Genomic DNA, 16,308 nt, shown 5'->3' on the forward strand with positions numbered 1-16,308 from the left:
TTGGACAACAACTAGACAGGATCACTCTAGATAGTGATAGGATGGTTCCGTTAGCTGATAGCAGCTGCTAAGAAACTGTCCCTGGTTCTGGAGGTGTGCGTTTTCACACTTCTGTTCCGCTTGCTGTTGTCAGGCAACTGAACCAATCTATCACCAGTTACCTGTTACAACTAGTTACCTGCAAGGACGTGCCTGGATAAAGGTTGCGTGCATCGAGCTGCTTCTGTGTCAGAAGGTCATCGCGTGACTGGAACACATAATTCAGGCTGACACGCCCAGCGCTGAACCACAGTGGTGGAGCTGCTTCCACCTGCAGGAGGCATTTAAATGATCCCCCTTCCCCAAATGAGAAATTACAAACTACAGACACTCATTTAGATCCTTATCCACTAGTCGAGGGAGGCAAAGTATAAAGGAGATGTGCGGGGCAGGATTTTTTTTACACTGTGGGTACCTGAAACAAGCTGCCAGGGGTGGTGGTTGTGGCCGATGCGATAGTGGCGTTTACACGCTTTTAGACAGGCACATTGATATGTAGGGAATGGAGGAATATGAATGGAGGAATATGGATCACATGCAGGCAGAGGAGATTAGTATAACTTGGAATAATGTTCAGCATAGACATTGCGGGCCTGTCTGTTCCCACGCCGTACTGTTCTAAGAGCGACGCTGGATTTAGAACACCGCGGAGCCTGGGATCTCTTGCCGCGATCGCCAGAGTCGGAGCTCCAGCCAACGCGGCCTGAGGACTACGGGTGCCGCAGTCTCTGGGGAGGAAGCGGCCGCTCCAGACATTCTCCAAGCCGCTGAGGAGTGTTTACCCGACGCCGGAGTTCCACCTTTCCGGCTGGGAGGGCCTGAAAATATCGGACTGGCTTCGGAGGACACAAATAGGCCCCGACCTCGGGTGTTTCACAGAGGAAGAGGACTTAACCTTTTGCTGCCTTTCCCCACAGTGGAAATTTTTGATTCTGCTGGGGGGGGGGACGTTCATGTTGAATTCTATAATGTGTTGTGTCATTTTTCTGATTTTTAATCTTTCTATGGATGTACAGAAACTTTATTATTATTTTTTTTTAATGTAAAGCACTTTGGTTTCAACGCGAGTTGATTTAAACATGCTATATAAATAAAATTTACTTACTTACTTACTTAAGAGATACAGCATGGAAAACGACCCTTCGGCTCACTGTGTCCATGCCGACTATCCATCATCCGTTCACACTAGTTCTATGTTAGCCCACTTTCACTTTCACTCCCTATACACCAGTGCTCAGTTACAGAAGCAAATTAACCTACGAACCCACACGTCATTTGGATGTCGGGGGAATCCGGAGCACCTGGAAGAAACCCACATGGTCACAAGGAGAACATGCAAACTCCACACATACAGTAGTGAATAGGATCGAACCTGGGTCTCTAACACTGTGAGACAGCAGCTCCACTGCCCAAACCGAGCTGCCCCAAACTGGCATGACCCCAACACAGCAACTGGACTTTGGATGCCATGGCTTTGTTTTAAGCTGCGCTGTGGCAACAAGACCTCACGACTTCAAGGCACCTCAAAGCTCTGGTTTGTAAGAGCTAGTGAAGCTTTGGCAAAAGCTTGTGACTCCAAACAGCTCCGCACTTGTCCAGCTACAGTAGGAACGCAAGCTTGTAAATACTGAGTACTGTGCATAAATACAGGTTTACTGCTGATTTTCCAGCACCTTTGGATCCAGAGTCTTTCTGGATTATCCGTTTTGCCAACAGAGGTCACGGCCTCCGAGCGGAGTCAAACGGTACCAGAATGTTCCGCCGAGGGGCCAAGATACCGGCCCTCAAAGTTGGCCGCTGAAGTCGGATATGGGAACGGATCTGCCAGGCATGGCTTCCAAAGCTCCAGCTGCGGGGGCAAATTCGACCCGCTGAAGAGGTCGCGGGCGGTTGCCTCACCCGGCCTAGGCGCCACATTTTCGGGGGAACCTCCCGGGGGGGATTTCAAGTGCGTTCTCGTAATTTTGTCGGAGGTTCCGGATCACGAGTTGTCGTAGAATTGGTGGTGGACCTGTACTTGTAGATACAGGTTTAAGACTGCAAGAAATTGCAGAGAGTCGTGGACGTTGCCCAGTTTATCATGCAAACCAGCCTTGCCCCACCATCAAATCTATCTGCACAACGCCTTGCCTCAGGAAAGCAGCCAACATAATCAACGAACACTTAGTCATTCTCTTCTCTCTCCCATCGGGCTGAATGTACAAAAACGTGAAAACACGCAATACCGGATACAGGAACAGCTTCTTCCTCACTCTTTTCAGACTCTTGAAAGGATCTTTCATAAGTTTGAATTCCTGTTCCAATCCGTCCCGACGCCGGAGTTTCCATCATCCCGCTTGAACAGTGCACCGTTGGCAACTTAATTGGTGCATGTGACAATAAATGTGAACTTGAACTTGAAATGTGAACTTGGACTTGATCTTTCAATTCACCTCATTGTGGTCCTTGCACTTTTCCTCACTTGCACTTTCTCCATAGCTGTGAGACTATTTTGCCCCCTTTTGCACTTCCCCTTTATACGTGTGTGTGGTTTGATTGCGAAAAAAAGTGTTCACTGTATCTCAGTACATGTGGCAATAACTAATACCGCAAACATTCGGAATTGCTGCAGGAAGATCTCTATGCTTGCGTGAAGATTACTGAGCCATCTTGGTTCCATCAGTGAATCAATATATGGCAGGAAAAAAGTGAACTTGAAACATTTGACCCTCTAATTGCAAAGTCTAGGTTGCACAAGGGACTTTGGGCTTTTGTTTTTCACTAATATTGGGTTTTCGTGTTGAATTTTATTTTGATCATTATGTTATCTGCTATTCCTGTGTTTTTGTTGCTGTGTTTCTTGACGTGCTGCTGCAAGTAAGAATTTCATTGTTCCGGTTTCGGTATGTATGACGATCAAACACGATCAAATAAAAAGGAACTGCAGAGGCTGGTTTGAACCAAAGTTAGACACAAAGTGCTGGTATCACTCAGCAGGTCAGGCAGCTTCTCTTGAGAACATGGATAGGTGATGTTTTGGGTCGGGACTCTTCTTCAGTCGGGTGTAACTCAGTGGGTCAGGCAGCATTTGTGGATAAAATGGATAGGTGAGGTCTAGTGAAAGGTCGCCTACCCATTTTCTCCACAGATGCTGCTTGACCCGTTGAGTTATATCTATATATGTGTGTCTGTGTCTATTTTGTGTCTAAAAAAATGTTCAGTACATATATGTACTCTATATAATACAATACAATACAATATTTATTGTCGAGCCTCAGTGAGGCTCAAACGAAATTCCGTTTCCACAGCTATACAAACAAAGGCAATTTCCTACAGACATACGCACAATTTAATTCACACAAACATCCATCATAGTGAACCCACTGTGATGGAAGGCAAAGTCTTTTCTCTCCCCTGTTCTCCATTTCTCTCCCGATGTCCAAGCCCCAGGCGGGCGATGATAAGACCCACGGCCATTTTAGGCCGTGCCGGGCGATTTACGGCCCCGCTCCCGGTCTAAAAGTCACAAAGTTGGAGCCCCCGGCGGGCGCTGGAATGTCCCACGGCCATGAAGCAGCGCCGGGCGATGTACGGCCCCGCTCCGGGTCGTTCCAACCCCGCGACACGGGCTGGAGAAGTCGCGTTGCGGGAGCTCCGGGAAGCGGTCTCTCCCCCCGGACCCGCGAGCTCCCGATGTCCCAGTCCACCGGACCTGCTGCTGCGTTGCTGGAGCCTCCAAGCCCCAGGAGTCGAGTCGCAGCAGCGAGTCACCACCGCTCCCCACGCTCCAAGGCCGGCCAGCCCCATGATGGTGAGTAGTCCGCAGCTCCGCAGTCTCCTGAGCCCCCGCTTCGTTCAGGTTGGAGGCCGCTCCACGGTGCTAGGCCCCAACGATAACGGAGACCCGACAGGGAAAAGGTCGGGTCTCCCGGACAGGGAAGAGATTTTAAACAGTTTCCCCCTCCCACCCCTCCCGCCCCCCACATAGACACATTTAAAACCAGTATTAAAAAACACCAACACTACATTTAACTAGACAAAAAATAAAAAAAAGACAGACAGGCTATAGGGGCCGCTGCAACGGGTGAGTCGCGCCACCAACCTATGTGTGTGTGTGTGTGTGTGTGTGTGTATATATACTGAACACTTTTTTCTCGTTTACTATGTTGTTCACATGTTGAGTACTATGTTTACATATTCTGTTGTGCTGCTGCAAGTAAGAATTTCATTGTTCTGCCTGGGACATGTGACAATAACACAATTCTGATTCTTGACTATTTCAGATATTTTGTGTGTACTCCTGACTCTTATGACTCTATTGAATCTTGGTAGTGTAACAGTACGCATGTGCCTGGGAGTTGGGTTTACCCTGGATAGTAGGAAGTGTTTCAGGAGGCACGGATGATCATGTAAAGAGACGGGCTTTGCAAGAAGCAGGCAGGACCTGAGCAAAGCCCGGGAAAGTCATTACTGGTAGACACACAATGCTGGAGTAACTCAGCGGGACGGACAGCATCTCTGGAGAGAAGTAATTGCCAGCTTTGCTCTGATCACCGGACCGCTGCAAGACCTACTGACAGATCCAAATTCAATATCTCAGACCCCTGGCAGGCGGGTGACTTAGGACATTGTGTACTTAGGTTTCATCCAATCAGCTCAACGTCCCCCATGCAAGGTGATATATATAGAGTCTTGTATTAAATGCTGCTGAGTATGTGGGCAATGTCTCAAGTGGCAATCTTAATGGTTAGTGTTCACCGTGGTCTAATCGCAATCTGTTGAATGACCTCCCTCTTGGCTTCTTCCCAGCTTGTTAATCAGAGAAATTATTGGTCTGAATCACTCCTCACCGCAGTGCATCCCTCTCTGTCACCAGATCCTGTTCCTTTCACCTATACACTGTATGTACAGCACAGGCACGGGCCTTTAGGACCTCAGGTTCCGAATATGATGCCAAGCTAAACTAATCACCAAAGCCTGTAGGTAATCCATATCCTGCCTCTCTGTCTGCCTCTCTGTCTGCCTCTCTCTCTGTCAACCTCTCTGTCTGCCTCTCTGTTTGTCTCTCCCCGTCTCTCTCTCTCACCCCGTCTCGCTGCCTCCGTCTCGCTGCCTCCGTCTCGCTGCCCCCGTCTCCCTGCTCCCGTGTCTCTGTCCCCGTGTCTCTGTCTCTGTCTCTCTCTGTGTGTCTCTGTCTGTCTCTGTCTCTCCCTGTCTCTCTCTCTCTCTGTCTGTCTCTGTGTGTCTCTGTCTCTGTCTCTCTCTGTGTGTCTCTGTGTGTGTCTCTCTCTGTCTCTCTCTTTATGTCCGTCTTCACACCCCTCTCCTCCCCTCCCGCTGATGATTGCATACTACTCGGCACCATTTGCAGCTCCTCAGATAATGAAACGGTCCACAAGCAAGCACAGCAAGATCTGGACGCTACCCTGGCCCGGTCAGAAGGATGGCTCAACATTTAGAGGGATTATGGGCCTAACCTGGGCAGGTGGGACTAGTGTAGATGCATTTAGTTTGCATGGCAAGGTGGGCAGAAAGAGCTGTTTCCAAGCTGTCTGACACAATGTGTAAGAAGGAATTTTGCAAGTTCTTTCCTACACAAGGGATTGCAGATGCTGGTTTAAATCGAAGATAGACACAAAAAGCTGGAGTAACTCAGCGGGACAGGCAGCATCTCTGGAGAGAAGGATGTGGGCGTTTCAGGTGGAGACCCTTCTTCAGTGAGTCCTAATTCCACACAGCCTGTCCACGAGCTACAAGGCTCTCGACTTGCTTGAATGAGTGCAGTTCAACAACACTCACTGAGCTCAGGATTAACAGGAGTTAGCAACATTAACAGGAGTTAGCAGCCTACTTATGAGGCACCCCATCCACACCCATTGACTCACCCCACCATGACGCACAGTAGCAGCATTTTAGTTTAGTTTAATTTATTGTCACATGTAAAATAGTGAGAATAATTGTTGTTGCTTGCTATCCAGTCAGCGGAAAGATGATTACAATCAAGCCATGCACAGCACAGATACAAGAAAAAGGGGCTGGTGTGTAACTTTTCACTGTACTTCGGCACACGTGACAATAAACTAAACTAAAAAAAAAGGAACTGCAGATGTTGGTATATACTGAAGATAGACACAAAGTGCTGGAGTAATTCAACAGGCCAGGCAGCATCTCCAGACAAAAAGGATGAGTGATGTTTCTGATCTGGAAACCGGCCAGTTTGAAGAAGGATCCCGACCCGAACCGTCACCCATCCAATTTCTCCAGAGATGCTGCCTGACCTGCTGAGTAACCCCGGCATTTTGTGACTGTAAAGGGGATAATGTTTAGTGCAAGGTTAAGTCCGATTAAAGATAGTCCTCAGGCCTCCAATGAGGTAGATGGGAGGTCAGGCCAGCTCTCTAGTTGGTGATAGGATGATTCAGTTGCCTGATAAGCACTGGGAAGAAACTGTCCCTGAATCTGGAGGTGTGCGTTTTCACACTTCTGTACCTCTCGCCTGATGGGAGGGTTAGTGCTATCTGCAGGGTGCAACTGCAGCAACTCAGCAAGACTCCTTAGACAGAACCTTCCAAAGCATCCAGCTCTGAGCTAGGACAAAGGACGGCAAAAGCAGGGGGAACACCCTCCCCTGCCGGTGTCCCTCCAAGCCACACACCATCCACACTTGATAACACATCACTATTCCTTCACCATTGCAGGGTCAAATTTTGAAGAAATCTGCTGGGAGTTAGGAACTCGCTCCCTAGCAGTGTAGTGGATATAAACCCACACCTCAAGGACTGCAGACGTTCAAGAAGGCTTCTGAGCACCAGCTTCTCAATTAAATGCTGGCTCACCCTGTGTAGCCCACTTCCCTTGTTGGCTTTCATTTGTCCCTGTTTTATACACCTTCCATTCATTTGTTCTTTGTACCTTGTCCTATCTCCCCTGGCCCTCAGTCTGAAGCCGAAACGTCCGCTCTCTATGTTCTCCACAGATGTGGCCCGACCCGTTGAGTTATTCCAACACTTTGTCTCTGCTTGCAAACCAGCATCTGCAGTTCATTGCATTCTATAGATGCAGCATGGAAACGGGTCCTTCGGCCCACTGAGTCCGAGCCGACCATCGATCACCCGTTCGCACTAGTTCTATGTTATCCCACATTTGCATCCACTCCCAACACACTTGGAGCAGTTTACAGAGGGCCAGTAGTAAACCTGCAAAATCCGCACACCTCTGGGATGTGGTAGGAAACCGGAGCACCCGGAGGAAACCCACGCAAGTCACAGGGAGAACATAAAAACTTTGTACAGACAGCACCTGTGGTCAGGATCGAACCGAGGTTTCTGGTGCTAAAAAGGCAGCAACTCTTCCGCTGTACTACCATGCTGCCATCTTTCCACATAGACTGAAGGCATTTGTGAAGATGCTGGGTGTGGGTGGGAGGAGATAGTATCGGGGGGGGGGGGGGGGGGAGGTGGACTTCCATGAATATCCACTGTAGTGGACCACAAACCAAACTCCCATACTGTTCCCCATCAAAGGAAGAGCTCCAGCTCCATGAAAGTGGCAACACAAGTAGATCGAGTGGTAAAGGGGGCGCATGGTACGCTTGCCTTCATCGGTCTGGACATTGAATGTAAGAGTCAGGGACTCGAGTTGCAGCTTTATTGGATTTTGCTTAGGCAGCATTGGCCATATTTTATGCAGTTCTGGGTGCCCCATTACAGGAAGGATGTGGAGGCTCTGAAGAGGGAGCAGAGGAGATTTACCAGAAGCTATTCTTGAACATGGTGGTTATGGTTGTCAGGCTCCTGCGCCTTCTACCTGATGGCAGGATTGCAATGAGAACGTGGTCAGGTTGATGCGAGTCTTTCATGATACAGGCTGTCTTTTTGAGGTAGTGCCTCCTATAAATCACTTAGATGGTGTGGAGATCAGTGCTCGCCGGGTTCCGATGGACCGGGTGGGCAGTGTCAACCGCTCTCTGTAATCACCTTCATTCCAGGGCGTTCTAGTTGTTGAACAAGGCCGTGATTAAATTATCAACTGAACCATCCTCACACCAGCTATAGTGTGGTCCTCACCTCCCATCTACCTCATTGGAGACCTTTGAACTCTCATTCCCCCATTACAGGAAGGATGTGCAGGCTTTGAAGGAGGCAGAGGAGCTTAAGAAAGAGCTGCAGACGCTGGTAAAATAGACACAAAATGCTGGAGTAACTCAGCAGGTGAGGCAGCTTCTATGGAGAGAAGGAATTGGTGACGTTTCGGGTCGAGACCCTTCTTCAGACTGATGCCAGGGGAGGGACAAAGACAGAATGTAGGCTGTAAGACTGGTGGGAGCACTGGGAAGCAAAGAATCTCTATAATCTTTGCTGGGAAGGGGGAGGGAATGTAGAGAGAGGGAAAGCAAGGGCTATCGAAAGTTAGAGAAGTCAATGTTCATACTGCTGGGGTGTAAACTACCCAAGCGAAATATGAGGTGCTGTTCCTCCAATTTACGCTGGGCCTCGCCAGAATGCTGCCTGAATTGAAAGGTATTAACTAGAAGGAGAGGTTGGATAGACTTGGATTGTTCCCTCGGGCATGTCGGGAGGCTGAGGGGAGACCTGATAGAGGTGTATAACACTATGAGGGGCATTAATAGGGTAGAGAATCGCAAACCTTTTCCCCCAGGGTGGAAATGTCAAAGGCTAGAGGGCACAGCTTTAAGGTGTGAGGGGCAAGGTTTAAAGGTGATGTGTGGGGCAATTATTTTTACACAGAGGGTGGCGGGTGCCTGGAACGTGCTGCCAGGGGTTGGTGCTGGAGGCAGATACGAGAGTCGTGGTTTTGGATAGGCACATTGAAAGGTAGGGAATGGTAGGAGGTGGATCAGTTTAACTTGGCATCATGTTCAGCACAGACATTGTGGGCCAAAGGGCCTGTTCCTGTGCTGTACTGTTCGATGCTCCGTGAATGTTTCTACAATAACACACCACTTTTTCTCGCAACCTCTGGGCGTGACCACCTTTTTCACAGCCTATAAATCACTTCAGGAGTTGCCGTGGAGATGTGACGGCCAATTTGCACACAGCAAGGTGTCACCGAGAAAGAGAGGTTAATAATCAGATAAACTCTTTCCATGGTGTGGGTTAGTGCTCTGGGGAGAAGCCGTACCTTGAATAGTTTTGAGTAGCACTCTGAGACTTTTTAGTGTTGCGCTCAACTCCTGCGTCACGTCTCAGTTTAAGGTTACGTCTGAAGGGTCTGAGAGGCAAGTCACTGAGCCCTGCCCTTCCTACGGGTGCTCCGGTTTCCTCCTACAATCCGAGTTCGCACCGACTGGCGATCCCCGTGCACACTAGTGCTATCCTGCACGCCTGGGACAATTTAGAGTTTTTACGGAAGTCAATTAACCTACAAACCTGCACGCCTTTGGAGTGTGGGAGGAAACCGGAGCACCCGGAGAAAACCCACGCGGTCACTGGGAGAATGTACAAACACTGTACAGACAGCACCAGTACAGGATGGAACCTGGGTGTCTGGCACTGTAAAGCACTACTGTGCCGGCCCCTGCTAGCCCTGATCCACTGTGGTTTACATTAAGGAGATAATAATGTGGTGTCAGGACAATGACTTCTCCCTCAATGTTAGCAAGATGAAGGAGCTAGTTGTCGACTTCAGGATGTATGGTGGAGTACATGGTGTATGGTACTGTAAAGCTGCAACCCTACCCCTGCGCCACTGTGCCGCCCCTAAAGTCCTTTGTGGAATTGGTGGGAAACTCCATTAGCCAGAGAGAAGCGGGAGAGGGAACGGTTGAGATGAAGAGCAGAGATGGATTTAAGGAGATGCTGGATTAGCGACAGGGGAGAAGGGAGTGGGCTGACAATGTTAAAGCAAAACGATGCCTCCTATCATCTCCCGGTCATTCTACTACAGTGTTATAACCAGCATGAGGTGAGGAGAGGCTTGGATGATGCCCATTCCGGACTGCTGCTAAGTTCTCCTAACCAAGGCACACTAATACGCCGGGTCTGCAGGCAGACGAGGGCTCAGCCCGAGCCGACTGCCTGCCCCTTCTCTGGGGTTACGTCCGTGCCAGGCTGTCCCTCAAAATGAAACACACGGTGTCCACGGGCACCATGGAGGGGTTCTGGCACCGCGGGGATGAATGAATCCTAGACCAGCATTGCCAACAGTTATTTAATATTTAGTATTAAGAATATTTGGTGTTTTTTGTATTATGGCGGTGGGAGTGTTCTACCTGTTTGTTTTGTAAATGTGGTTAATAATTCAATACATTTATTTTTGTAAAATAAATACCCTGGGTCCACCCGCTGTTAAGTGGGGCCCGGGTCTGCTAATGAAATCAAAACGGTTAAATCAGTCTCCTTACGTCAGAGTGCAGCCCTGTAAAGGCTCGGTGTAACCTTACAGTGGCTTGGTTATATATAGTGGGTGCTGGCAGTCAATGCTGTGCTGCTTCACACGGTTCAGTCTGTGTTCAGTGCGTGCTCCCAAGGCCGGTACCGACGTTAAGGTAAAACTTATGTTACGTGAACAATCAAATTCAGTTGTAATATCTGGTTGCTTGATTTTGTTTGACGGAGATAGATGTGGTTGGGGTAATCTTTGCCAGGCGATTCTGCTCCTCCTGTTCAGCTGCTTGCTATTTCCCTCCATGTGGTACCGATTTCAGTCCGTTTTATCTAACCCGTTGTGAACAGCGTCGTTGTACAAGTGGTGTGCATTAGTGTTTTGCAATGTTTTAGTTGGGCATCAGTGCAAAGAGCAGGTGAATCTTTTCCTTGGGATGTACATTGCTCCTCCTGTGCTGCACTATTTCTGTCAGATTACTGTATCGACACCGAATGGGCTATACAGTGCTTTCCCAAGCCTGGTTGGCTTTCTAATATTTCCGTGCCTTCTTTAAAGGACACACATTCAACTCCTTGTAATGCCAGAACTATCAAAACCAGTTTGAAACACTTGATGGGCTGAGAAACGTAATGTATTTCAGAGGGGATTGAACAGTTCAGACCTGCTGTGAATCTGCAACTTCATGCCATAAATAACTGCTGAGGCAAACAACCTAAGTTCCAGGAGCAGCATTAGGCCATTCGGCCCATCGTCTACTCTGGCATTCGGTCATGGCTGATCTATCTTTCCCTCCGAACCCCATTCTCCTGCCTTCTCCCCGTAACCCCTGACACCCGTACTAATCAAGCACCTGTCAGTCTTCAGTGGCGGATATAATAGAGATTTAGGTCTACTCCGTGTGCCTGAAGAAGGGTCCCGACCCCAAATGTCGTCTGTCCATTTCCCTCCACTGTTGTTTTGTTTAATTTATTGTCACGTGTACCGAGGTTCAGTGAAGAGCTTTCTGTTGTATGCTATGCAGTCAACGGAAAAACTGTACATGATTACATTTGAGACATCCAGTGTACAGATACTGGATAAAGGGACTAACATTTAGTGCAAGATAAAGTCTGAGGGTTTCCAATGAGGTGGATGGTAGCTCAGGACCACTCTCTAGTTGTTGACAGGATGCTTGCTGCCTGACCCTCTGAGTTCCTCCAGCATTTTTTGTTTGCACAGAATACGGTACTCTGTGCAAATTGCCGCCTCTGTCAGGAAAATCGAGACTGGGGATGAGTTGGCCACGGGAATGAGGCAGTCAATGACATCCAGATGCCATCGCTATAATAGCTGACACTCATAAATCTAGCGGGAAGTTCGAAATAAACTTGACCGAGTGGGCGCTGAGAATGTGGGACTCTGATGTCATAGGAGCAATAGTGGCAGGTTGTGTAAATGCATTCAAGGGAAGAGCATTAAATACGCCATTGGACCTGCTGAAGTGAATGGCCTGCTTTTGCACCATAACTCCTTTGCAGTGCGAATATGGAATTGGCTTTCAGTAGAGGCCGCACCGTGGCACTATGGTCGAGCTGCTGCTTCACAGCAAATCACCAGAGACTCCTGGTTCGACCCTGAGCCCGGGTGCTGTCTATGTGGAGTTGTGGGAAGTCTGCGTGGAGCTGTGGGGAGAAGGCAGGAGAATGGGGTTGAGAAGGAAAGAGAGATCGGCCCTGATTGAATGGTGGAGTAGACACAATGGGCCGAATGGACAAATTCTGATCCTACGACTTGTGAACACGTTCTCCCTCTGACTGCGTGGGTTTCCTCAGGGAACTCCGGTTTTCTCCGATGTCCCAGAGACGTACGGGTTTTGTAGGTTAATTGGCCTCTGTAAAAATTGTCCCCAGTATGTAGGGAGTTTATGCGAAAGTGGAATAACATAGAATTAGTGTGAATTGGTGGGTGTGGACTCTGGGATGAAAGGGCCTGTTACCATGCAGTAGTTTTTGATCAATATTTAGTTTAGTTGATTTTACTTTAGAGAAACAGCTCTGAAACAGGCCGTTTGTCCCACTGAGTCCAAGCCGACCAGTGATCACCCCGTACACTAGCACTATCCTACACACCAGGGACAATTTACAACTTTATCAAAGCCAATGAACCTACAAACCTGTGCGTCTTTGGTGTGTGGGAGGGAACCCGAGCACCCGGAGTCAGGATCGAACCCGGGTCTCTGGCGCTGTGAGGCAGAGGCTCTACCACTGTGCCACGCCGCGATTTAGTTGCTTTGTGTGGAATTATAACAACGTATATCTGTGGTAATTTGTCTGTTTTTAATTATTTCTGCAGTTGGTTGATTGAGTCCCCGGAGAGAGAGTGTGTGAGAGAGAACGCCTGAGGATGAGCAACTACACGGTCTCTCTGCTTGGCCCCGCTCCATGGGGATTCAGGCTTCAAGGAGGCAAGGACTTCAACATGCCCTTGACCATCTCCAGGGTAAGCATCGATTCCTTCTCCTGTTAAATCTTCACCACTGGCTTCTGTTCTCAATATAACTCCAAACTGGCACCCAAGGCTATGTGTTCGGAGCACCCCCCCCCCCATGGGCCGAATGGCCTAATTCTGCTCCTATGTCTTACTATCAACAGCGTGAAATGCGGTGACCGGCCATGGTAGCATTACTAACTCAGGTGGCGTGGTGGTAGAGTTGTTGCCATACAGCACCAGAGACTCAGATTTGATCCTGACTACGGGTGCTGTCTGTATGGAGTTTGTATGTTCTCCCTGTGACCGTGTGGGTTTTCTCCAGGTGCTACGGCCTCCTTCCACACTCAAGAGACATAATGTAGGTTGATTAGTGTTGGTAACATTGTAAATTGTGTCCAGTGTGTGCAGGATAGTGTTAGTGGTCAGGGAGCGCTGGCGGAGCTGACTCGGTGGGCCAATGGGCCTGTTTCCGCGCAGCATCTCTACAAGTCTACAGTGTCGTAAAGAGGTTGTATGGTACGCTCGCCTTCATCGGCCAGGGCACCGAGCGTAAGAGATAGGAGGTCATGGTGTAAAGTTGTAAAACTTTGGCTGTGCCGCAATTGGAGTACTATGTAAAGTTGTGGGTCACCCCATTACAGGACGGGTGTGAAGGCTTCGGAGAAGGTGCAGAAGGATCCAGGATCCTGAGCAAAGTGCTGGGGGATCAGCAGGTCAGCGTCTGGGGAGGGAATGGCCAGGCGATGTTTCAAGTCGTGACCCTTCTTCACACTGATTACAGCAGTGGGAAGAATGGGTGGGTCAGGCGGGGGGGGGTGGGGGGGGGAGTGTGCTGGGGTAAGTCGAGAGGACTACAACATTTCTCTGCTTATGCAAAGTAGACTACACTTAAAAATTCCTTGCCGTGATAAAATCAGTGTGTGGCACATTGCAACAAAGCACACAGTAATAGTCTTACAAAGTAAGAAAGGGTTAAGCAAAACTAAATAGAATTTGTGAGTTTACCCACTCAACATATCTGGAGCAGCACGGTGGCGCAGCTGTAGAGTTGCTGCCTCACAGCACCAGAGATCCGGGTTCGATCCTGACTACGGGTGCTGTCTGTGTGAAGTTTGCACGTTTTCCCTGTCACCACATGGGTTTCCCCCGAGTGCTCCGGTTCCCTCCTACGTCCCGAAGACGTGCAGGTTTGTCGATTAATTGGCTTCTGTAAAATGGCCCAGGTGTGTACGGAGTGTGTGGGGAGTGGATGAGAAAGTAGGACAACAAAGAACTGGTGTGAAGGTACACAAAATTGCTGGGGAAACTCAGCGGGTGCAGCAGCATCTATGGAGCGAAGGAAATAGGTGACGTTTCGGGCCGAAACCCTTCTTCAGACTGATGGGGGGTGGGGGGGGGGGGGGAGAAAGAAGGAAAAGGGGAGGAGGAGGAGGAGCCCGAGGGCGGGCGGATGGGAGGGTGGGAGGAGACAGCTAGAGGGTTAAGGAAGGGGAGGAGACAGCAAGGGCTAGCAAAATTGAACTAGTGTGAATGGGTGACCGATGGTTGGTGCTGGATCCCTGAGCTAAACTAAAGCATGATCCCACTCGTGTGTTTACTCCTTTGCACATCTTGCACATATGGTCCTCTTCGAGTCAAAAAAGTTAATATCCTGCCCCACCCTTGCTCACAGCTTGTGCCCAGCCCATGCTTTGTGTAAAAACAAAAGAATGCAAAACACAAAATGCTGCAGGAACTCAGCAGGCCAGGCAGCATCTGTTGAGGGAATAGACAGATGATGTTTCTGGTCCATATCATCTGGAGTGCTCAACTTGTGCCAACTAAGTACAGGTAGACACAAAATGCTGGAGTAACTCAGCAGGTCAAGCAGCAGCATCCCTGCAGAGAAGGAATGGGTGACGTTTTGGGTCGAAACCCTTCATCCACCCAACTAGGTAAAAGTCTACTTAGTTTAGTTTAGTTTATTGTCACGTGTACCGAAGTATGGTGAAAAGCTTTTATAGCGTGCTAACCAGTCAGCGAAGGACAATACATGATTACAATCAAGCCGTCCACAGTGTACAGATACAGGATGAAGGGAAAATGCAAGACAAGGTCAAGTAAAGTCCGATTAAAGATAGTCTGAGGGTCTCCAATAGATGGTAGCACAGGATTGCTCTCTAGTTAGTGATAGGATGGTTCAGTTGCCTGATAACAGCTGGGAAGAAACTGACCCTGGACCTGGAGGTGTGTGGTTTCACACTTCTGTACCTCTTGCCTGATGGGAGAGGGGAGAAGAGGGAGTGGGTGGGGGGAGACAGGCAGTTGATTATGCTGGTGGCCTTGTCGAGGCAGCGTGAAGTGTAGATGGAGTCAAGACCGATCATTTTTGAAATTATTTCTTTGTTGTGAACTTCCATCTGGTTCACTAATATCCTCGTAGTTTCTATCCTATAATTATAGACCAATCTGTCAATTAACCCCCTTCTCCTGTATCCACCTATCACTTCCAGGCTTTGTCCCGCCCCCCCCCCACCTCTCTTTTCCAGCTTTGTTCCCCCTACATCAGCCTGAAGAAGGATCCCCACCCGAAATGTCATCTGCCAATTCTCTCCACAGATGCTGCCTGACCCGCTGCGTTCCTCCAGTACTTTATATCTTGCTCAAGGTTCCAGCATCTGCAGTTCCTTGTGTCTCCAATGGTACACTGGTTTGGAGCCACGGAGACATATAGCAAGGGAGCAGACACTTTGCTCCACTGCGAACATGTCATGGAGTCATAGAGTGTGGAAACATGTCCTTCGGCCCAACTTGCCCAACATGTCCCATCTACACTAGTCCCACGTGCCTGCGGTTGGTCCATATCCCACTAAACCTATCCTTCCATGTCCCTGTCTAAATGCTTATTAAATGTTCTGTTAGTACCTGCCTCAACTACCTCCTCCTGCAGTTTGTTCCATTAACCCACTACCCCTTGTGGTACCCCTCAGGTTCCTATTAAATCTTTCCCCCCTCACCTTAAACCTCTGTCCTCTGGTTCTCGATTCCCCAACTCTGGGCAAGAGACTGTGCATTTACCTGATCTGTTCCTCTCATGATTTTGTACACCTCCATCAGATCACCCTTCATTCTCTTGCGCTCCAAGGAATAAAGCCCCAGCCTGCTCAACCTCTCATTATAGCTCAGACTCTCGAGTCATGGCAACATCCTCTGCATCCTTTCGAGCTTGATAACGTCTTTCCAATGACATGGTGCTCAAAACTGAACACAAATAGAAAACTCAATCTGATTTATGCCGACACTAATCCTACATTCCCACCACTGCAAACCTCTTCTCCCACTATCCTGCCTCCCTTTCACCTTCCCTACCTCTCCTCCTTCCACTCTTCCACCTATATCCCGTCCTCGGTTTCACATTTCAGCTTCCCTCAGATTCAGTAACACACCCTCTGGGGTTTACAGTGACCAATTCACCAACTGATCCACAGGTTTTGG

At 48.9% G+C, this 16,308-nt stretch overlaps 1 protein-coding gene across 7 annotated transcripts in view; it reads left to right on the top strand.

Moving 5' to 3' along the window:
- pdlim5 (PDZ and LIM domain 5) overlaps positions 1-16,308 on the top strand; it is a 206,933-nt gene that overhangs the window by 13,398 nt on the left and 177,227 nt on the right. For 4 of the 7 annotated variants that reach the window (XM_033022484.1, XM_033022505.1, XM_033022514.1 and 1 more), the window contains exon 2: positions 12,697-12,843. In XM_033022484.1, the coding sequence (XP_032878375.1) occupies positions 12,748-12,843 (96 nt within the window). In that variant the 5' untranslated portion in view covers positions 12,697-12,747. Of the gene's footprint in view, positions 1-10,436; positions 10,526-12,696; positions 12,844-16,308 lie in introns of those variants that run through there. The other 3 variants (XM_033022495.1, XM_033022524.1, XM_033022539.1) reach the window with 1 other exon arrangement.

The sequence above is a fragment of the Amblyraja radiata genome, chromosome 1, assembly GCF_010909765.2.
Source record: "Amblyraja radiata isolate CabotCenter1 chromosome 1, sAmbRad1.1.pri, whole genome shotgun sequence".
Lineage (NCBI taxonomy): Eukaryota > Metazoa > Chordata > Chondrichthyes > Rajiformes > Rajidae > Amblyraja > Amblyraja radiata.